Source organism: Notothenia rossii (assembly GCF_949606895.1).
Source record: "Notothenia rossii genome assembly, chromosome: 1".
NCBI classification, from domain to species: domain Eukaryota; kingdom Metazoa; phylum Chordata; class Actinopteri; order Perciformes; family Nototheniidae; genus Notothenia; species Notothenia rossii.
The window spans coordinates 21,487,954-21,512,211 of NC_136912.1; the positions used below are offsets into that span (position 1 = coordinate 21,487,954).

Below are 24,258 nucleotides of genomic sequence, written 5' to 3' on the forward strand. Positions count from 1 at the left end.
AATTTCTAGGGCCTGGACTCGATTAAAAAAATGAATCTAATTAATTACAGGCTTTGTAATTAATTAATCGCAATTAATCGCATTTTTAATCACATAGAAATATTTGACCTGAGAACAGTGAGAAGCAATTCTTTTCACATGGATTTTAGTATACCATTGAATAATGACTGAATACATAAGCTTAAGCAACAAAACATTGTTTATTTTTTTCAAGGTGGTACACTGGCCATAAAGTGTAGCAATAGCATATTTAGGAATATAGTACATTTCAGAGATTCAGGTAGCCTATAGGTAGGTAGACCTTCTGTAAACTATAACACTTTGTTTTTTAAGTAAAACACAATACTTTCAAGTACATTCAGAACATTGGAAACCCTGACTATTAGAAAACATCTCTCTGTTGCTTCAGAGGCCATAACAGACTTTGTTGATTTACCAACAGTTGATTTAAAAAATCTAATACATTTCAGTCCAACTCTCTCAATAACCTTGGCCAAAACAGTTCAACATAAAGTGCCAGTTGCAACAACAACGTAATAAATAGTTCAACATAAAGTGTACTGTACCATTTAAAATAAAATAAAAAAGTGCCAGTGATTGACCTCAATCTCTCCTATTCTTCCAATATCCTGATGAAAAATAAAATCTCTCTGTTGCATAGGCCACTGTTTGATCAACGCGAATTGGGTGTGGGTCCTTGTACTCCGAGTCGGGCTAACGTCCACGCTAGCTTCCACGCTAGCTGCTATATGTTTTGCATTGAGGTGATACTTGAGGCTTGATGTGCTGCGGTGATATGCAAATTTCTTTTTGCATAATTTGCAAACAACCTTGCTCTTATCGACGCTTCCATCCGTCCGTTTTTCAAAACAAAATGTCCCATCCACGGGGCCAACCAAAGCGGTCGACTTCGTTCGACTATTGTTCACTGTGGTTTGTTGTTGTCTGAAGTCATGAACGTTAGTTGGTGCTCCAGTATAATCGGTACCCCTGAAACTCATCCAATGAGAAACGTTCCGCGGTACAAAAATAAGTGCGATTAAAATGCGTTAATTATTTTAACACGTTAATTTTTGTGTAATTAATTAATCTTAATTAACGCGTTAAAGTCCCGGCCCTACTAATTTCCTTTCCATTATTCCTCAAATCAAGTTTCAAGTTGAACACTTTACTGAAGTGACAATATGCCATGTTTTTCAGTTGTTAAAGTTGGTCAGTTTGGATAGTGGACCAGGCAAGGGTTGAGGTTGGATACTACCCTCCACTGCCCCGTTTTCATGGAGAGCACATCTGAAATTCCAACATTGACATGTGAAATACAGACAGCCACAGCATCACAGCAATACACAGGAGCTGCTCCTCCCAGCACTAAACATAGACCAGGTTCAGAAGCTACATAACCATGCACCAGTTTTGGGCACCGTCAACACGGAGACGAAACGGAGACGAAAACTAAAACGAACCGTTGTCATTTTCAAAAAAAGTCTTCCGTCCACACGGAAACGGCTCAAGAAACGTGTCCGTCCACGCGAAAACGCTCGACCCGCTGGAAACGCTGTAGTACATTTGCCGGGCCTGTAAGTGGCCACAAAATACACCAAAAGCAGCTAATAAGACCACCCGAGCATGGTTGACATGGTTGCCTGGTTGCCCTTCTGTTTATTCTCCGCGGTGGATTTAGCAACATGTACCGTAATTTTTGGACTATAAGGCGCACCTGAATATAAGCCGCAGCAGCGGTATACCACTCTCGGTTCCACTAATGGAGCACGCGTGTGAACTGCGAGCGCAACATGATAACATGACTCACTATAAAGAGCCGGAATTCCCATCACTAACGTAAAGAGATAGTATCTATAAGGGAGAGGGCGTCCCCCCACGCTCTCGGGGTGGATGCCCTCTCAGCCCTGGTCTGGCGGAGACACTGGTATAGGGCGTACACACGGAGCCGTTTCGCCCCCCAGAGCGTTTTGTCCCCCGACACATACCCACCTTGGGAGCCATTATCAAAAGGGTATCGGATTCGGGCTCCGAATCCGCGTTTCCGTTTCGGCCTTGAGTGTGGGCGGGGCCTTAATGTCACAATCGTCATTTTCATTTGTTAATCAACCTATGACCCCACCACTTAGGTGCTTTAGGAGAAGCCATTACTTTAGGGAGAGAGAGAGTTGTGTTCAATGATACTTATTATTTCAATGCAAAAGTATTTGATTTAACTTTTAAATTGTTTACCTCTTCTAACAAAATCCAGAAACCTTGCACTGTGCTCTTTAGTTTCCAATATTATATAACATGTATATTAAGAGTTCCTGAGGACTTTCGTTTGTGTGTATAGGCGTGTGTGTATGTATGTGTATGTGTGTGTATGTCTGTGTGTGTGTGTATGTGTGTGTGTGTGTGTGTGTGTGTGTGTGTGTGTGTGTGTGTGTGTGTGTGTGTGTGTGTGTGTGTGTGTGTGTGTGTGTGTGTGTATCTAGCCAATATACAGTATACATCAGTGTAATAATCCCCCTTTCCAGCCCAGTCACAAGCTAAGTAAGAAGTGCTACTGCCTGGTAGCACAAAGCACAATGTGAAGCTCATGTGACTGTATTAACCTTTCAGACCAAATCTCCTGCAGTCACGAATGAGAGAAAGCAAGCAAGAAAAATAGGTTAGAGAAAGAAAGAGAGAACAGAAAATATTAAGTTAAGATCTCCAAAGAATGCTACAAAGTAAGCAAGAAGAAAACAATTCCAAAATGTTTTGTTGTTCCTCTGAAGCCCACAAGACTGAGTTTCTATCTATGGTTTGTTTTGTGACAGAGAACAGAGACTCTTGAAATGCAGAAGTGCATATTTGGCACTGAATTGTCAAATAAATCTAATTGAAGCTGAGATCACTGTGAAACACCCCCCGCTGCTTCATAAGCAACACAAAGACCACAGAGAATAAAACTGACATGTTCTTGTACCAACAATGACAGCTAAAAAGACTTTATTATTTCTGTAGTTAGTTTTATAGCTTGGAGCAAACTGTCAGTGTTCATGCTGAGGGGCCAGCGAGATAATAAGCTGGTGGGTCTGTGAAATTCAATGGTTTGATGACACATGTTTATAGTTTTGTCACGCTGGTCTTTTGGCATGAGAGTCAATGGAGCCTTTGGTCAGGATCAGCTGATTTCATTGAAAGAGAAGTTACATTAAAGATTCCAAGAGCGGCGACTATTATTGGGCATTATTCAGGGTATTGCATCTGAAAGCCATAATATGTTTTCATAAAGTGGAGGGGGCAGTGGAGGGCAGACAGTATAAGGAATATAATGGGACATACTTGATATTTTGACTTGGAGGGAAATTAGGAGAATTTCACATATTTGATTTTACAATCATTTAATACCTTAAACACATTCCCACTGACCCAGCTATCAATGAACAGATAGCTGAATTTACGTCAAGATTAAATTGTGATATACACAGTAGGGAACATTTAGATTGGCAATAATTAATTAGCTTTAAATGTAAAGATGGATGGATCAAAAGTCATCACATGTTGACTTAGGGGAGAGTAAAGATGAGCCACTTGGAACGTTGACCCACCCCCTTTATCTAGGCAACTGTGCACATGTTTTTGTCATGTGACCCATCACACCCATCATTTCTACAGTTTGTGGCTGTTGTGAAGAGAAGCGAATGGTAAAGTGGTAAATATGTTTTTTTTCACAATAAACCATGTTTTGCAGTCAAAGTACATTGTCAGGTATGATTACTATTATCTCAAAGAAAATGTATCCAGGTCTAAAAAGATGTATCATACATGTTGGTTACTTAGCAAGGTGTAAAACCATGAGAATAACTTAGCTAAAGATTAACATGAATGACTAAACTAGACTCGTTTTTACAAGAAAGTGGCTGTGGGGCAATGAGCCAGATGCTTTGGGGTCAATTGAGCCAGTGGTTCAACTTACAGTTTTTCTCGATTGATAACACACTAAAATTATACATGAAGCACAATTATTTTAACTGACACTCAAAGAGCAAAACATCGGCTCAAATCTCCAAAACTCTAAACACGTTTTCAGCTTTTCACACAATTTGCAAATCAACATGGCACTTTTTGCAAACCACTGCACACGTTTCTCCACATAAGACACAGGAATCTGACATAAAGTCACGTGTTAGTAGGTTTAAAACACTGATATTCAAAATGCCTCACACATGGACCAATGATCGAGAAACACGTTCCACCTGACCAAACACCTGAGAGCATAATCATTGGCTCATCAATCAGGATGTTAGCACTATAAAAAGACCAGGTGAGTACTTTCTTAGGAGGAAGAGGTGGGGTGAGAGTGAGAGGAGGAAGAATGAGAGGTAGAGGTAGAGCTGGAGGGAGAGGACGTGGACAAAGAAGAATACTCTCATGATATATCAGTGCTTATATCTGTTGTGTGAAACGTATTTACTTCATTACTGTAATTTAATTGTTAGCATGTTGCATACTATAACTACACAAATCCTGCACAATGTACTGTGGTAGACTTACTTTTATGCAACACAGACACTGACCATCCACTATATCTTTGTTGTTTATCTGAAGGATTGAGAAACAAAGAGGTGCAGGTGGAGGGCTAAGGATTTTCAATGAGGCACAGGAAGCAGCAGTTACAAACTGGGTTGTGGCAAACAATGCCATCACACTTAGAGAGATCCAAAGCATAGTAACTATGTGCTGAGATGCATGTTGCACAATGTTGTTTTTGAATCAAATGTGATTTTTTTCAACAACTCATTTGTATTTATTCATTTACTGTATTTCTGTATACTCAAGCAATCTTTCTCTGAAGAAACCTCTATGTACAGAGCACAGCCCATAAAGATGAAAGTGCTTTAGATTATGCTCAGCAGTGTGTAGTTGGGTGGTCAAACCATCTAGTATTATGAATGAAGTGTGTTACATTTGGTGCAAAAGTTTGCAATTGGTAAGTGTGTATGGAGTTTTGAGTGCAGTTCTTAATTTAGCAGGAGAAATTAGGTGTTTTGCACTTTGGGTTTGTGGTTTTGTGAATTGTGTTTAGTGTTCTGAGAAACTGAGCAATTTAAAAAAAAATGTGTGTTAGCAATCGAGAAAAACTGTAACCCCCCATGAGGCACTGAAGTTACAGTTTTTCTCGATTGCTAACACACATTTTTTTTTAAATCGCTCAGTTTCTCAGAACACTAAACACAATTCACAAAACCACAAACCCAAAGTGCAAAACACCTAATTTCTCCTGCTAAATGAAGAACTGCACTCAAAACTACATACACACTTACCAAATGCAAACTTTAGCACCAAATATAACACACTTCATTCATAATACTAGATGGTTTGACCACCCAATTACACACTGCTGAGCATAATCTAAAGCACTTTCATCTTTTATGAGCTGTGCTCTGTACATAGAGGTTTCTGCAGAGAAAGATTGCTTGCTTATACAGAAGTACAGTAAATGAATAAATACAAATGAGTTGTTGAAAAAAATCCCATTTTATTCAAAAATAACATTGTGCAACATGCATCTCAGCACATAGTTACTACTGTATGCTTCGGATCTCTCTAAGTGTGATGGCATTGTTTGCCAAAACCCAGTTTGTAACTGCTGCTTCCTGTGCATTGAAAATCCTTAGCCCTCCAACTGCACCTCTTTGTTTCTCAGTCCTTCAGATAAACAACACAGATATAGTGGTTGGTCAGTGTGTGTGTTGCATAAAGGTAAGTCTACCACAGTACATTGTGCAGGATTTTTGTACAGTTATAGAATGCAACAATTCAATTACAGTAATGAAGTGTTTCACACGACAGATATAAGCACTGATATATCATGAATTATGCAGAGCTGAAAACTGGGAACTAACCTGTTTTCAAGTCTAAGTGTCCGGATTACAGAGGCAATAGTTCATCGGCTTAGATTACGCTGAACCCTCTGTCCAGCCTCTCATCGACAAACCATGGTTGATAACATTTCATTTTAGAGAGTACTCTTCGTCCTCCTCTAAATCTCAGCCCAGCTCTTCCTCTTCCTCTTCCTCTTGCTTCCATGTTGGCTTCCATTGTTGCTGTAAGAAAGTAGCATGCTCACCTGTGGTCTTTTTATAGTGCTAACATCCTGATTGATGAGCCAACGATTATGCTCTCAGGTGTTTGGTCAGGTGGAACGTGTTTCTCGATCATTGGTCCATGTGTGAGGCATTTTGAATATCAGTGTTTTAAACCTGCTAAAACGTGACTTTATGTCAGATTCCTGTGTCTTACGTGGAGAAACGTGTGCAGTGGTTTACAAAAAGTGCCATGTTGATTTGCAAATTGTGTGAAAAGCTGAAATTGTGTTTAGAGTTTTGGAGATTTGAGCCAATGTTTTGCTCTTTGAGTGTCAGTTAAAATAATTGTGCTTCATGTATCATTTTAGTGTGTTAGCAATCGAGAAAAACTGTAAGTTGAACCACTGGCTCAATTGACCCCAAAGCATCTGGCTCATTGCCCCACAGCCACTTTCTTGTAAAAACGAGTCTAGTTTAGTCATTCATGTTAATCTTTAAGTTATTCTCATGGTTTTACACCTTGCTAAATAACCAACATGTATGATGCATCTTTTTACAAGAATATATTTTAAGAGCTGTTAGTTAATTCTGATTCTGATTTGGCTCCTTCATTCTGGTTTTACAGGTATACATTCCCTCCAAACATGATTTATAATGCTGACACAACAGGTGTCACCACAGTGCAGACTCCAAAGAAGGGAGTGGCAGAAAAAGGATGATATATATATATATATATATATATATATATATATATATATATATATATTTATTTTACTTATGCTCAGGTTTAACCTTGAAAAGTCAATTGGTAATTTTAACCCCAGATGGCTCAAGTTACCCCTTGACGTGGATCAATTTAGCCCTTAGATTGGTCAAGTTAAGTCTTGGTGGTCATATTTTAATGGCCCTTTGTGAGAGATGCATTATTTTCATTTTCATTGACAGAAGACATCATGAAATAACAGTTGTTGTCATTTGACTTCTATCAAATGTTTCCTTGCTATGAGTGCAGTAACAATTGGCTCATCTTACCCCACTCTCCCCTATTATCATACAGTCTATGGCAAATTCAAAAACAAAAATGTGTCTTTACTCATAAAGGTTGCTACATTTGTAAACTAACATAGCTGACACAAAAATTACTCTCACAATATGTACGAGTTTTCTCAAATGACACTGATCAAGCCTCAACGACCTTACTTTAAGGCACAGTGTTATTTTTAGCTAAATGTTACATCAGCATGCTTACAATGACAGAGCTAACCTGATGACGTTTGGCAGCTTTAATGTTGATAATGTTTATTAACTTAGTTTAGTGTAGTCCAAAGTGGGAAACTATATCACTGTAGTTGAGATATTTGACTCAAAGCCACATACTGTATGTCAATCTGATGTTGACAATGGAGGAAAAGTCACCAACATTTTAGGATTCATTTTCTGGGATTATTTTTTTTAATCAATTTGATGTAAATGGAGCCTATATTTGTGGAAATACTTCAGTCTGGACCAATGTAATAGACAGAGATCCACAGTATGGCCAAAGAAACACTTAAGAAGTGTAAGTGCATTTTACACTGGGGGATATGTCAATGATGCCACCCGTATATTAATATAAATAATCTCCTACATATATATTTTCATTTGTGGTGTTGTTTAGAAAACACTTGTCAATGCCTTTGTAAAAAAACACGAGGCATTTATAGATAGATTCCAACAACCACTACCATTATTGTATTTCGACACTTACCATGCTATTGTGAGACTAAACAGGCACACACAGACATCCATATAACTTAAACACTCCCCGTATTACATAACATTATAGACATGCAGGTCTACCTTACAGTTAGAAACAATGAGGCATCACCATGCCATAGTAATCTTTGCCTTGTGCACAATACTAGTGACATAACAAAACAGTATATTGTAGAAGAAGTATAGAAGACAAAAAGGCCATATACTTTAAAGTGATAAATAAAAACACTTTTGACACACACAAAAGAAAAGCCATTTCACTTACTCTGCGTGAAACACTTTCTCAAGAGAATATTCATTTCTTCCAGTGTGATATTATTATAATTTACCGTATATGTATGCTACACACAGATCTACACTGTCTAGCTCTATGTCAAGCCCTAATGGTAGCATCACTGACCCCCCGAAGTCACAGCCCACCTATAATTGCTCTCTCAGAGTTCAATCTGTGTGTGACATGCCGTCCAAGCTTCACCACAGCCCTTGTAAGGGTCTCAAAATCATTTGACACTTTAGTGCTACTTTTCTGCCCCCAACTCCCATAGAGACACCTGGCGGTACGGAGACACCTCAGGGTGGCAATATTTAACATGGCGATGTTCGTTTTTTCACCCTCCCTCCTTTCAGCGTCACCTGCTAACATAACCCTCCCTGCCAGGGCCAAATGTACTGTCCAACCATCTGGAGTCTACACACTCAGTGTATCTCTTGCAGAGGTGTACACACTCACACAAGACCATTGAGCAAAATTGAAGTAACAAAAAGAAGGAAGGAGGTATTTTCCTGGAAGACGCTGGGGATTTTTTGGAGTATTTCTTTTGTGATCTCTAAAAACATGGAGTACTGCTTTTTGAAAGGATTCCTTGTGGTTTTGTTGATACAGCAATGCACAACTGAAGGTAGGGAAATGCAAATCATTTTGGATTATCAATGTGACGATATGTTTGTATTTTGATGAAAAGAGTAACACCTACACATTGACCACTCATTTATTTCCAGTAGCCTTGCACCTAGACCTGATTTGGTCGTGATGTGATTGTTCCATTTATGAATAATTATATAATCAACCAATCATTAAGAAATCAACAAAATGCTGGTATATTTCCAACAAGGTGATTTGCAGTGATTATGTTGCCACATATGGCTGGACTGAAATCCTTTGACTTGTTCCCTAGTTGCCAACTTTCCTTTATCGTTAGTATCACATACAGCACACCATTTATCATGTTCCAGGTGTGTCACAAGTTAACAGCAGCTACAAATCATCAATATTTGATACTATCTCCTAGATCTCGCCACATCGATCCAATCGTCCTCACTGGTCACCCTGCAAGATGACCAAGCCCTACTCCAGGAACCAGAGCTGCCCCCTGCAGAGGTTTTGTCTGTGGTGGCCCCCCCTAGCCTAAAAGAGGTGCAACAAGCTGTGCAAGAGGCCTCAGAGCAGGTGGAAACTCATGGGGCAGAGGAAGTGCTGAAGGACCTGTTAGAGAGGGTGGTGGAAGCTGCACTGGGGCAGGTGGAAGGAGGAGGTGAAGCAAGAGCAGAGGAGACAGCAGTGCAGGAAGTGGTTGTGGAGGATGAAAATGAAGAGACTGAAACTGAAATCAAGGCAGAGGTGTTGGAGCAGGCAGTGGAAACAGAGATGGACGGTGGAGATATGGGTGCAGAGGAGGAAGATACTATAGGAGAGACGCAGGAGGTAGCAGGGGTGGATGCAGTTGAAGATGTAGCCGAGGAGGGCCAACCAATTGTTGAAGGGGAGGGGGAAATTGCAGTTGGATCTGATGTGGAGACGATAGAAGGTGGAGAAACTGGAAGTAGAGAGGCAGAAGGAGTGGAGGTTTTGAATGAATCTCTAGACACTGGGGTCAGTCAGGAGATTGTTGAAGAAACTCTTGCGGCTTTGGAAGAGACAGGAGAATATTTAGCAGTTGAGGAAGCAGGGGTGGAGGTCGGCGAGGAGAAGGTTGTGCTGGCGAAAGAAAAAGGGGCAGCTGCAACAGAATCAGAGGAGGTAGAGGAAACTCCAGATATTGAGGAGGTGGCAGTTGGGGAAGAACCTGAGCAAGAGACTGTGGAAGAGTCTTACCCTAGCCTAGTGGCTGATGTTGAGGATGTATGGGGACAAGAAGAATCTCAGGTAGATGTTCTGGAAGGTGAGGAGATAGCACCACCTTCTGATGATCATGACATAGAGACCACACAAACTGTAGTCGGAGAGCCAGTTGAAGAGAACAAGGATCAGAATAATATAGTGAAGGACAACCAAGGAGTAGAGGTAGAGGACGAACAAGTCCATTTAGTGGTGGAGGAAGGTGCAGCTGAAGAGGTAGAAGCAGAAGGTACAGAAGCAGAAGGGGGGGAAATACACAGAGAGAGTTTAATCATAGAGGAATCAGTGGCATTGGAAAATGAGGGGGGTGACCAACAAGCAGGAGAAGAGGAGCAGATTGCTTTGGAGACTTCACATGGCAGTGAAAAAGAGGAACAAGGTGAGACATGGGTAATTCTTTCAATGGAATTGAAAGCTGACTTTAGGATTCAGTGTGGAGGTCTGAGACCACACCCTATTGAATATACAAACAATGTCTAAAACCTCAGAATTCAAAACAAAAAGCTCCATATTTTAGCTTCCCAATTATCTCTGAACTGTTGAATATGTAAAACCTGTTCATAATTTGGGTCATGAAAACCTAAAACTAAAACTGCAATGCTATTTGCCTTTAAACACATAGTTGCATTGTTTGCATCTTAATCTACTTTAAGAGAGGAAAGCTCCGAAATGAATATTATAAGCCCCTTCAATACATTTTAAAATATCATTGGTTCCCACCATCTTATATCCACATTATTTGCTATGGCTGGATGGCAAATGAGCATGGTTTTGAAATATTTAAAAAAAACCTTTTGTTAGAAAACATTTGAATAAATGTTTACTTGAATATTCTGACATGAACATGAATAATTTATTTGTCAAAACTTCTTAAAAATTCTCTTGACTATCCCAATGAGAATTGGTCCACATGAAAATAGACTGATATCATACCGTATGAACATTCTTCCCAGTAAAGATGAATGTGACACTGTGAATAAGCTTATAAATCATGAAGCACCTTCAAAACTCTGCTGCAGCACATCTATGCATTATTCTACATTCCATAGGTCCACTCGACAAACCCTAAACCTTGACCTCTTGGCTTCATTTTCATGTATGTGTCACATACCAAACCCCTCTTCTAGAAGTGCTGGTGATCTCTGCCTCAGAGCTGGAGGAAGGTGATGAAGCCACAATAGAGCAGAGCCCTGAACACCAGGCTCCCACCCCCAGCCTGTCTCTAGTTTGGGTGGAGACTGGAGAAAATACCCTTCTTGATGAGAAAACCAACAATGGCAATGAGATAATCACCCCTACTGAAGACCTTTTGCCACTTGACCCTGTTGAGGTCCGACCTACACTGGATAAATCTGTGAAGGATGCCCCAGCTGAACCCACTCAGACAGAAATGGAGGAACCAGGGGAGGCCAATGAGCTGGTGGAAGATACAGCTGAAAACACAGGTAAAAATATAAAACATGAAAACATTTACAATTCTAAAGGTAAACACAACATATCACAAATGACTCCTTGAGTTCATATTTACTCTTCTGGTTTTGATTTTACTGTCTCAAGTGAGGGGGAAATGATATGTACTGCAGCTCTCAAGTGTAGTTTCAGAACTCGCAGATCCAACTATAAATGGGTGTTGATATTACAGCAGATTTTCTGAAGCTTAAAACTTGGGTAGATAAAGCAGAAAAAAACATCCTGATTCTGCCAGCAAGATATGCAGATGGCCAAGTTGATGTTGTTCCACTTGAATAAACAGTTAAGCAGGCTAACTACATAGTGACTTCTGGGGGAAGACCAAACAGTTGGGAGCACCCCATCATAAAGTAATATGCTATTTTCTGTCTCCCTGGAATAGATAGCTGTTTCTATGCCCCTATGTATCACATACATGCTCTTTGAGATGGCACAATTCAAAATAGCTCAATGGTAGATTGTGTAAAGTGACATGACAGTGAAAAACAGGATTTATCTTTCATGGAAAAATGTCATTTAAAAGGCTAAAAGAGTTTGGTGTTTCAGAGTACAGCTTTCTTTATGTGCAAAAGAGAGACAGTTGATTCAGTTGTAGTAAAGCATAGTGCATCATATGTAATGTTTCCTACTCTTATGCAATCATTTTTTATCCTCTCTGTCTAGAAACAAGTGATCTGGGCCTGGATGTGTGGAAGATTGTGGCTATTTCTGCCGCAACCTTTTTGGTTTTGGAGACCGTCATTATGATTGTCTATATCCTCAAATGTCGTAACAAAAATAGGTAGGTACCTATACCTGTGTACTCACATAAAGGCCGTCATTTTCTGGTGGATTGTTATTACAATCCACATTTCCTTAACTTAAATACTCCCCAACTATTAGCAGATGCTATTTCCTGTAGCCTGCCATTCATCGACAACATTTAATAAGACTGAGCTGAACAAAAATAGATTTTCATTACAGCCCTAATTTTACCACACTGTATCGTGAATGTGTGTTCTGGCAAAAACATGCTATTGGCCTCTCTTTTTGTATGAATAGAAATCGAAATAATAATTGCATTCACACTAGTACGAACCATATCCCAGTTCCTCTGCTCTAATAGCTGAAATAGGCAATCTGACTGCTAGCAGAAGTACCAACAGTGCTGTAATAACAGATGGGACTTACAGCTTGATTGCTTCTGATGTTGCCAAAGCTACAGCTAACATTTCCCCACTGAAAGATGATGACATGGGGAGACTTAGCTAAGTATTGGTTTAGTATAGCTCTTAGTAAAAGGGACATTTAATTGGTAATAGACAGTACAATTTATTTTTGATTGTTTTTCTACAAGACCCTTTGAAGCATGTAGTTAATTTGAAAACAGGCAACAGGAATATATGAGATTGTGTTGTGTGTGTGTGTGTGTGTGTGTGTGTGTGTGCGTGTGTGTATATGCAGTACCCCTGGCCTACAACGGGCATGTGAGGAAGGGTGTGTTGAACCGGAGGCAGCTACAGGAGGGGACTGCAGTGATGACACACTTCCTGCAGGCAATGGGGACGCTCAACAGTATGTCACACATAAAATATTTGTCTTTCTTTCTTTCTTTCTTTCTATCTATCTATCTATCTATCTATCTATCTATCTATCTATCTATCTATCTATCTATCTATCTATCTATCTATCTATCTATCTATCTATCTATCTATCTATCTATCTATCTATCTATCTATCTATCTATCTATCCATCCGTCCGTCCGTCCGTCCGCCCGCCCGCCCGCCCGCCTGCCTGCCTGCCTGCCTGCCTGCCTGCCTGCCTGCCTGCCTACCTACCTACCTACCTATGCACCCTCCCATCCCACCTATCTATCTATCTATCTATCTATCTATCTATCTATCTATCTATCTATCTATCTATCTATCTATCTATCTATCTATCTATCTATCTATCTATCTATCTATCTATCTATCTATATACCTATCCATATCTATATCTAGATAAATACAAAATGATTAAAACAGATTACACTTAATGACAAAGATCTCCAAACATTGTGATTAACTGGGAGCTGAAAGTACCACATGCAGGTCTTTCTGTTAAATCGTTGACATGATCTCACTGAGCTCAGACAGCACGCCTTTGCTAGGCTTTTCGTTCTCTCATAGATTTCTCCTTAGAGTCCGATGTTGTTGTTACCACCAAACTACAGTATCAGTTGTCACCAACACTAGCCGGATGTCAGATTTGCCCATTTCAGTCGACTAAATGTTGTGCACTGACCTGAAAACTTGTGGTTCATAGGAACCACCGGTTGTGTGCTTCTCAGCTGATTCCCTCCTGGCTGTTTTGTAAGCTATGCACTCAGGAGGCTGCTCACTTGGTCACATGAGAGTGTGAGTCCCGTGAACCCACAGCATTAACGGGTATTAATACTATTCTTCCTAATCAGACTAGCAGGCTCAGATCAATAATAAGCTAAAGGTGTGTGAGGCAGTGACCATGTGAAAGTGTGGGGTGAGAATGTGTGTAAAAAATAAATATTCTATGCATAGAAAAAAAAATACTCATATGCATACAGTTATATGTATGTGATTCACTGAGACTGTTTAGTATGTTAGTGAAAGTGTACAAGACACAAAGTGAAATCTGATGTGTTCCTGTGTGCACAGACGATAACAAAGCATCACTGAATTATTAAACAGTTGACAGAGTCATCTTGGAATGTGTCCTTGTTAAGAGATTTCATAGCAGCAGTGACAATCCAGTTGTCATTAGAGAAGGGAAACTACTAAAAAGGCTGCCAACAACAGCAAAAGTCACTTTCAGAATTCTCAAGTGTCGAACCATTTTCAGAAGTATCAACTCAACGAAAAAGGCAAACAGTGCTGCTCCCTGTACACACAAGGATGTCAGAAGCCTCAATGCAAAGCGATCAAATTCAGTGAGTGCAGATGAACATTGAGATCCAGTCATGTAAATTGTAAATTGTGGAAACTTAATGTACTTCTTTAGCTTAAAGTCTTTACCCATTTATAAATGTAAGGAAACGGGTCTTTGTAAAGCAGTTAAAGAAACAAAGCTACTGTTTGTTTTAGGTGTTTTATCTTAGTTACACTGGTCTCTTTCCCTCGCTTTACTTGGGTACATGCATCAACGCAGGCAGTTGTTACAGAAAAGAAACAACTTTTCTAATTAAATACACTTGAAAATAACAAAACCTTTACACAATCCAAGCCCAAAGCCTAACATAACAAATCCGCTCCAACCTGACCTAGAAAACCAACTTTGTCGGGTAACAGAATTATATTATCGCAACTTGCCAGATGACAGCAGAGGAAGTTATGAATTCCCTAAATGTATTCTTGGTGAGATGCCGCCCTTCAGCGTACATGCTTGAAACATTTGGAATGACATTAAAATGGTGGTTTGCATACCCTTGAGAGTAATTCAACTAGGGCATTGCAAAGTGCATTCAGCATTTCGGGAAATTCTTGCACCCAGGACATTGTAACCTGCAATACAATAATGCTGAATTATCTATTTATAAAGGGTTGTGTCATTACCTCCCAGCGTATCTCCGTCCACAGTTTGTAAGCTTCTCCATCTGGTGCACCATTAAATAAACAGACCTAGCGGTGTATTAGCATTTGCTCGCAGCACCATTATCAACAGCAGTTCAACAAACATTTTGAAAACAACAAATTAAGTTATGCTTGTATTTGACTGGTAAGCTCAGTGTATTATCATGTAAAGCAGAACGATTGTATTCTCATTTGGAACAGGTAGCTTCTATATTAGGCACTCTGTCAGTGAGTATTACTGCTGTCAAAAAGTCTATTCTCTTTCTGCAAACTGTTAAATGGATGCCAACTGCGCTTCTGTCCTCTCTTCCAGGATAGCGCCATTTGACCCATCTGATGTGGTTTCAACCCTGGCCCAAAACAAAGAGCAGTATGAAGAGGAGCATGCAACAGCCATGTCCGACCTCCCGCCCCGCTCCGCAGAGGAGTCGGCCAACACTGGAGCAGGACCAGACTCCTCACAAGACCTCAGGACTTCCGTTCTCTAGGGGATCCGACAGTTTTGTCTGTTCCTACTGTATCTAAATAAAACCCAACAAGCCACTCTCCATCAATGCACCCAATCCTACTCCCCCAGAAACCCAATGAATTACCCTGTATTCTCGAACCTAACCACACAGACAGCCTTGGATTCTGACTGTAATAACTACTGTATATGTAACACATTTCTATTTGGTGTTTATGATTGCTTGTCTGTCTGTATGAGTGTAAATTGAAAGAAAAATATACTGTCACATATTTGGCATGTGTGAACATGTAGAACTAGAAGTGTGCATTAACAGGTGAGCACACTGTGAATGTGTGAACTGGAAGAAAAGGTTTTAAAGTAATATGTGCATGTATGAGAGTGTGTGTAAATGTCATAAAAGTGAGTTAAGTTAGATTTCTGTACGTTCTTTAGGATAGAATGAAATTGTTAGGTAAATGTTATTCATGCTGGCCACATCAGTCACGCTTTATGAAGCGTTTGCAAATAATATAAAATGGGCAGTGGGTTTGATACATTCTCCCAATTTATTGGAAATTCCGAAGATGCTTTGGCAGAAGCAAAGACATCTGCAAAGTCTCATTGAAATGTACACTGGCTAACCATAATACAAAAAGATTTTTACATTATTGACATGAAATTTAAAATAGATTTTTATTCTACATATTTTTGACCTATTTGTCATCATTAGTGATTTAGTAGTACCAAATAAAAATGATAATGTTGGCTCTCTTCTTTCCTTCTTGCCTCCCAGTATGGATCATTCTGTGCTCTGCATAACACAATCTGAATTCTACAGTTCTTTGAGCTCACAAATTAAGTAATTAGAGGAGGTAAATTACTAATTTGTGCGAACAAACTATCATGAAGTATTCTCTAAAGATTACAAATCATCTCAATGTTGTTGAAAGTAATTACATTTGCTCATGTATGACTGATGCCATCTCACAGTCTTTTATTGTGTGAGAGACCGCACAGACCGGCGTCATTTGGGTTATGATCACAAGGCATATGAATGCTGTGTGTGTTTGTGTGTGTGTGTGTGTGTGGTCTGGTCATGCGCTCAATAGCTATTTAAGCCAGGAGAGAGAAATGGGCCGACTCTTGGGGTCCTACTGTTCTGAAGAAAGAGAGGAGCAGCATGCACATTCAGAGGTAGGGGAAACATTTTACACTGATGCTTTTTCCCATAATGAACTGTAATATGCATTCAGTCTTAAAACTTAACAGTGCAAATGATTGCTTCAGCACTGTTTACAAACTGAAAGCGTATATGTAACTAATGTACAATTAAGCTATTGATAACAAATAAAGAATTAAAACAAAGTTTTGTTTTACATGAGGATAGACAACATATTTAAAAAAAATAGCTCATGTTGCACTTGTTGAGTACCATTTTGGTAGTGATTTCAATCATTTATGAAATACAGTATCTCAGCAAACACTCAACGTGTAAAGCATTTTCTCCACGTTTTCTTTTTGCTTGAATGGGTAACTTTTTTTCAGTGGTGGTTATCACTGTTTCGTTGAAAGTAATTGCTCCTGCCAAACTATGAGTCACTCCTTCATTCATTCCTAATCAACAAGCCTCAAAAGACAAGCAAATCTTTAAAAATAAAAGTTGAAGCAAATCATGTCTTGCCGTCTGTCGTTGAAAGCATTTCTGAACTTGTAAGAGTTGAAAGCCAATGGCTTTGTGAGTTATGAATAATGACTCGCAGTGCCTACAGGGGCGTGTAAGAGAAGTTTCAGAATAATGTTAAGGCAATTCGCTTTAACAAGAGAACAAGTGAGTTGTTCTTGAACCTAATTGAAGTCTATGTCTGCAGTGTATTGAATTTTTTACCATCTTAAAAAAAGTGTGCTGGGATAACCCATGGCCCCGTACAACCCTGAACACAATAAGTGGCTTTGAAAAAGCTAGCTGTAACAAATCAGAACAAGTTAAATCTGTAGGACTAGGTTTGTGTTTCCAACCTTGTTATTTGCTTATTCTCAAATGTATCCTCTCTTGATTTTGGTAGCATGTGGCGAGTGGTTCTCCTCCTGGTGACCCTATGTGCCACCCTAACGCTGGCCCAGTTCCCCCGACAGTGCGTCACTCCTGAGGGTCTGCTGAGTGGCCAGTGCTGCCCATCCCCTGCTGGGTTGGCTGGGGATGAGTGTGGCTCCAGCACAGGAAGAGGGCAGTGTGTGGCCATCGCAGCAGACAACCGCCGCCATGGACCCCAGTACCCTTACGCTGGGCGCGATGACAGAGAGAGGTGGCCGCTGAGATTTTTCAACCGCACTTGCCAATGTAACGGGAATTTCAGTAGCTACAACTGTGGGCAGTGTCGACACGGGCTGACTGGACCAAACTGTGATCAAAGGATCTCTGTGGGTAAGAGAATGGATGCTGCCTAAACTCAACACTGGCAGCCTGAAAATGCAATGTTTATCTTAATATTTAATATCTCGGTAGGCCTCAGAGAAATAGGGCAATATATCGGTTGAAGAAATGAGAGCAGCATTTATTGTTAGGAAAACTTCTGTGTTCATTTTTACGAACATTTTCTTCCCTCCTTTCTTCTCTCACCTCAAAACCCCTCATTCTTCCCCCTACTGTCATCCTCCACCCCTTTAACCTCGCTCCAGTGAGAAGAAATATCATGCAGATGAGTGCAGCTGAGAAGCAGGCATTTGTGAACGCCTTGGACCAAGCTAAGACGACTGTCCACCCTGACCTGGTCATCTGTACACGACGGTACATACACATACAATAAACATAATTTTGCTATAATACATTATTCCATTCATTTTCTATGGGCTTGATTATGAGAAAAATAATGCAAAAAATATTTTAAATTGATTAAATGGAGTCCTTTGAAAGGGAGATTGATCTTTATTCAGCCAGTCTTCGGTCTTGTCTGTGGAAGAGACAGCTGAGCTTTGCCCAAGAACCTGCGAGCTTAGTCTAGCTGAGTCTGGCAGTTGAAAGCTGAGTAATATTAGAGTGATCCCATGCTGTGTTTTTAAATTTATCAATTCAATCTTAAGATTTATTGTGCTAGCTTTTTGTTTAAGCTGCAGGCGGATGTGCACATTATGAGTTAAGGCAAGGGTAAAGAGCTTTATAATGTTCTAAGTAACAGTACATATCTGTGAATAACCTATTTTATTAAATCAGTTGAGGATTAGGTATATTCTTTTTTGAAGCAGTTCTCAGCAGCAGGTAGAAAGAACCCTTTTAACCTCATGATATGTTATCATTTCTTCTGTATAAATGGGCACACCAAGGATTACAGCTGCAGGCCTCATATTTGAAATCAAGTCCCTGTTGGCTCTTACACATAAATAAAATGTGCATGCAGTGCCTTACAAATGTACTTCAACTTAAAACATATATTATCATCCATAATACGTGTTTATACTTTCTTCATTGTAGAATAAGAGGGTAATTGTAGAGCACTGTGTAGGAAAAAACACAAGGTGACATTTATCTGCTGCTTCTTTTATCTGAAGGTACCAGGAGGTGTTTGGGCCTGATGGCAACACACCACAGTTTGAGAACGTCACCATTTACAACTACTTTGTTTGGAGCCACTACTACTCTGTCAGTAAAACGTACCTCGGGTCGGGCCAGACCAGCTTTGGAGGCGTAGACTTCTCCCACGAGGGCCCGGGTTTTGTCACCTGGCACCGCTTTCATCTGATTCAACTGGAGAGAGACATGCAGGTGAGAAGAGGGAAGGGAGGGAGGGAGGGATAAAGATGGGGATTTTGAAAAGGAAGAGGAAAAGGGGAAAGGGGAGATGGCCTTAGTGCTGATGGAGTGATGACATAAGTCAGGACCATAGAATCTATGAAAAGAGGAGGAATAAAAGAATGTAAGTGATGAAAACAAAGGATGAGGACAGAGAGAGGTAAAAGGGGTAATGCTTAAGGAAATTGGGGCTTGAAAGGGCAAAGATAGCGGATACCAATATACTTCATTTTCGACATGTTCTGTAACAATTGATGCCTCCAATGTCCAACTTCTTTCTCTCCATATATGCAGAACATGCTGGGCGACTCCACCTTCGCCTTGCCCTACTGGAACTTTGCCATCGGAGGCAGCGAGTGTGACATCTGCACCGACGAGCTGCTCGGAGCCAGGAGCTCCTTCGACATGAGCTCCATCAGCCCCAACTCCGTGTTCTCCCAGTGGAGGGTCATCTGTGAGAGTGTGGAAGACTACGACACCTTCGGCACCATCTGCAACAGTGAGAACACATGCAGGAACACACCATGTACCGCACTGGGCAGGAAAGCAGTGTTGATTTACAGAGTAATCTCAGCTGCATCAGAAAAGAGGGCAAAGAGCTCCTAAAGAGAGCATGTAGAACATAAGCTGCTATAAATAATACCTCACAGCTGCTGCATTCAATATTGCCGGCTGTTGCTACAGTTTGTTTGAAACAACTCAACTTTTAAGTTGCTGTGTGCATCCAAAGTGCTGCATCTTAAAACTGTATTTTAAAACGTTTTTCACTAAGTCTAGTTTCTCCATAGCAGCCATAAGCACAACCAGTTTTTCAAGTCTTAATTCCCAATGGGGCAACGAGTTTTGTCAAGAATATGGCAACTATGTGTAACACTGTAATAGGATAGACTTAACGTGATCAGATTTGCAGGGATTGGATCTCATTCCACAGTGGTACCAGATTACAACCCTACTTTTGCTTAAGTTTTCAAACACACCGCATTCATACACATTTTTTTCCCTCTGGTGTTGAGGAATCAAAGAAGAATGTCAATCCTCTTTTAGCGTAGGGCTCTACTACAAACAGGCAAAGGGGCTTTTTTGAAACAATTGCATATGTATAAGACAAAAGCTCTGGTAATTTGGTAACAGGTACAACATGTGAGTGGCTAACGTGTGAGTGATCTGTCTCATTAATCCCCTTAGAGGGTCATGACAGGCCCGGTATTTCCTGCATCAACAAGCATCGTCTCCTTAAATGGGTTAGGGGGGTTGCCTCATTTGTGCATGTGCTTGTTGAAGACAGGAATCTAGCAGTCTACCGGTTCCTTTGATCTGAGGGAATAATCTTCAAACAGACAGACAACTCAGTTGTGTACCCTTCTGTTTATGTGCTCTTGTGTGTGTTTGTGTATGTGTGGGAGAGAACGCACAAAAAAAGAGATCATGCATGCGAGAAGGGAAAAAAAACAACAACTTCTGTTCAGTCACAGAGCTCCCACTCACTACTGTTGACTTTTAGTGAATAATTAAAAAAGAAAACTGCCATCCTGTCATGTTAAGGACTGATCAAACTAGTCGAGCCTCCCACATAGAATTAGAAAGTAGTTCAATACATTTCTTATAATCTTTCTTTTGGTTTCTGTGGGGACAACTGACCTGAATCTGAACTGAAATGCCCTACCAACCATAAAATATACAACCGTCACTGTCGAGTTTTCTGCTTTCCGAGTGTAAAGGTAACTATATTGGAGAACATTATCTTTGACCTTCTATTCTTTCTTTGTCACACAGGCACAGAGACCAGTCCCATCAGGAGGAACCCAGCAGGGAACGTGGCGCGGCCCATGGTGCAGAAGCTGCCCGAGCCCCAGGATGTGTTGGACTGTCTGGAGCTCAATGCCTTCGACACTCCTCCGTACTACTCCACCTCCTCTGAGAGCTTCAGGAACACCATTGAAGGTGAGCAGTTACTTCTCATGGATTAGAATCGAAGCACCTGATAGTTCAGCCAAGACTCTTTCCTCACATGAGAAGTTAGCTTTAATTTAAAGGTCACCTATTATGCATAAGCCACTTTTTCATGTCTTTTATACATCAACATGTAGGAAAAAAGATTCTCTCTCTTTTTGTCCTGATCCTGATATATAAAAACCTGTCTGAAAATGAGCTGATCAGATTTTGGCAATTTTGCGATGTCATATGTTTTTTTTTGGGTCGTGAAACCATTAGCCAATAACCAACCAAAGTAACACCTGTCCCGCCCACCTTATCATCTGAATGTCCTCCTAGAGAACCATTGTGTTCTTTTTAACCAAATATCTCTCAGAGGGGCGTGGGGAGTGGCTCCTTATTTTCATCTGAAGTAACAGACAGAGAATCAGCACTTTTGAAACAGGGCTGAAACAGAGGGTTTTATGGCATGCTACAATGGGTGATCTCTTTGGTATTTGAAGCAAAACACTTCAGAGACATGTTTTGTCTTTTGTTTTCATATCTCTGCGACCTATAATATATTGATGAAAAACAGTATAACAGGGGACCTTTAATGTCTTCTTTTCAATGTTCCAGGCTACAGCGCCCCCCAGGGGATGTACGACCCGGTGGTCCGAAGCCTCCACAACTTGGCCCATCTCTTCCTCAACGGGACAGGCGGACAGACTCACCTCTCGCCTAATGACCCCATCTTTGTCCTGTTGCACACATTCACTGATGCAATCTTTGACGAGTGGCTCAGCAGACACCAACCCGGTACACAAAGAATGAAGTACATCGAGGTACAGCAAATCCCTCAGAGAAATACGTGGATAAACCTTATTTTCTCAACCTGCAGGTGAAGTAGTCTACCCCGAGGAGAACGCTCCCATTGGGCACAATCGAAATTTCAACATGGTTCCTTTCTGGCCTCCTGTCACCAATGCTGAGATGTTTGTCGCGGCCACAGAAAACCTGGGATACTCCTATGAGGTCCAGTGGCCCAGTAAGTAGCAGCACACACACATTCACAAAACACAATGACCCCTTATGACCTTTTTGTCCTTTTTCCATAGCTCGTGCCTACACTGTGTCTGAGATCATCACCATTGGCGTTGTTTCGGCGGTGCTGCTGGTGGCAGTGTTGGGGGGTGTCATCGCCTGTGCAGTGCGCGCCCGCTCTTACCGCTCAGCTGAAGCCCTGGAGCCACTGCTGGGAGAAACTTTCCGATGCTACTCAGAGGATGACCGAAGGTTGGACAAATCACAGTCCGTTGTCTAAATCCAAGCCTCTCAAGAGTGGCCATAACATTTTAATGCATGTTTGCTTTTTTTTATTCCCATACTTCTTCTAATAAAGTTGAACTGGTTTTGAATCCAGGTTCTGTGTGTCTGTGTCAGCGTATTGGCTATACATTGTAGGGCTGGAGGAGCAGTTTGTGTGACACATACAGCAGGAGAGATCACACTGCAGCCAAGAGGTTGGATTGCCTGGGGCAGCACAGCTTGTAATGAATGGGCAAACTGTTGTTGGTCGACAATTATAGGCGACTATTTCTCCCCTTTACTGTATCTGTTTTAGCTACCAGTTACATGGTGCTCATAGATTCATGAAGACAATGTTCATCTGTAAGATGAATGGCAATCTTTCTATGAGGTTTGATGTACCTATTCCAATACATTTGTGTAATTCAGCACTATCAGTGTGTGAATTATTAGCAGTGCAATATGAACCGACCACAGACAGGTCTTAATACTTTGATGCAGACCCAAATGTGCTCGTCTTCAGCCTAAGGCTAACCAGTAAACCACTATGATGTAATGGTTCTTCTCATCGAGTCAGATCAATTCGATTCAAAGGTCCATGCCTTCATAACAGCACACACACCGCCCTCATGTGGACATAACATATAACTGCCACAGTATAAGATGCTTCAATATACAAATCATGCACTCACCCCATAATAATTTGTTATAGTTAACACATATATTATAGATTAAAAGCTATATTTCTTTCGACGGAATAAGGTAAAAATGGACACACTGACTTAGTGTCTTAAATCTGAGCAGTTTTAGGATAGGAACACATTTGATTCACATTAATCGAAAAATGTCACGGTGATAAAATAGAAAACAATCATAGAAAATAGCAATTAGAACTCTATGGGGAAACATTTTGAGACAAAAAATACTTCTGCTTTTTAAATGAATTAAGAATTGTGCATAAAGTATGAATGAATTATACAAACAATCTAAATATAGGAAGATTTTCTGCAGTTTTGAAACTCATAACAAGATGAAGGGGCATATCATGCGGTGTTTCTCTGCTATAACTGCTTGACAGTGTCTAATTATTTCTCCCTCCAGGCTATGCCAATGAATAAAGCAGCATGACATAAGCATGCATGCTCCTCTGCACCACATTTCCCATTAGTTCAACTCATTTGCTTTTGACAACCTAGACTTACAGTGACATGAAGCTGGTGGCACCTACATTTAATTGAATACACTGTAATTTATTGTCACTACTGCAGGCTTGCAGTATGTATAGTAAAACTTCCAGTCTCAATATTTGTATCTTGCTTTCAGAAAAGCTTGATTGTAAGACAGCACCGGACTGAATTGCTTAGGAATGGCCATTTTGCAATGCTTGCTGGTATCTCATGGGAATGGATGGAAAAAAAGGGATTTTCTTTTGGATCCACAATCAGTTGGCTGTTCTTTCTGTACCAGCAGGTTACACTCAGCAAAAAGACAATCCTGGGGATTTATTAATATGGGTAGATGTGACAGTCACAGAACAATCATTTGGCCACTGCTACTTTCCCAAGAGGGAGGGTCATTAGTGCCTTTTATGTCAAGTGTGCTCAAGTCCTCCTAGCTGCTATAAAAATGCATTACAGTTCTTCGGCCACATTGGATAGGCCCCACTGTAGGTTTAATATGTGAGGGAAAAGAGGGTGAGCATGGCCATGAGGGGAAAACAGTCCTGTTGCCTGTGGCCTGCTGGCAAATCCTTTATAAATGTTTGAAAGAAAGGGAATTTGAGAAAGTCATTGAAAACAATAAGGTATGTTTTCTCACTTCATAATAGAGAAGAAAGAGA

General features: G+C 40.5%; 2 protein-coding genes across 2 annotated transcripts; both read left to right on the top strand.

Annotated features, from left to right (window-relative positions):
* The first annotated feature begins 8,563 nt into the window (after positions 1-8,563).
* Positions 8,564-16,084, top strand: LOC307015987 (uncharacterized protein). The gene is made up of 6 exons (XM_079645012.1): positions 8,564-8,713; positions 9,104-10,309; positions 11,058-11,375; positions 12,064-12,181; positions 12,844-12,954; positions 15,281-16,084. The coding sequence occupies exons 1-6, from the start codon at positions 8,650-8,652 to the stop codon at positions 15,453-15,455; spliced, it is 1,992 nt and encodes a 663-aa protein (XP_079501138.1). The 5' UTR covers positions 8,564-8,649; the 3' UTR covers positions 15,456-16,084.
* Positions 16,085-16,522: 438 nt separating this feature from the next.
* Positions 16,523-22,532, top strand: tyrp1b (tyrosinase-related protein 1b). Its single transcript, XM_079648607.1, has 9 exons — positions 16,523-16,609; positions 17,479-17,837; positions 18,092-18,200; positions 18,959-19,172; positions 19,494-19,698; positions 20,973-21,140; positions 21,750-21,929; positions 22,012-22,158; positions 22,229-22,532. The coding sequence occupies exons 1-9, from the start codon at positions 16,596-16,598 to the stop codon at positions 22,432-22,434; spliced, it is 1,602 nt and encodes a 533-aa protein (XP_079504733.1). The 5' UTR covers positions 16,523-16,595; the 3' UTR covers positions 22,435-22,532.
* Positions 22,533-24,258: the final 1,726 nt, after the last annotated feature.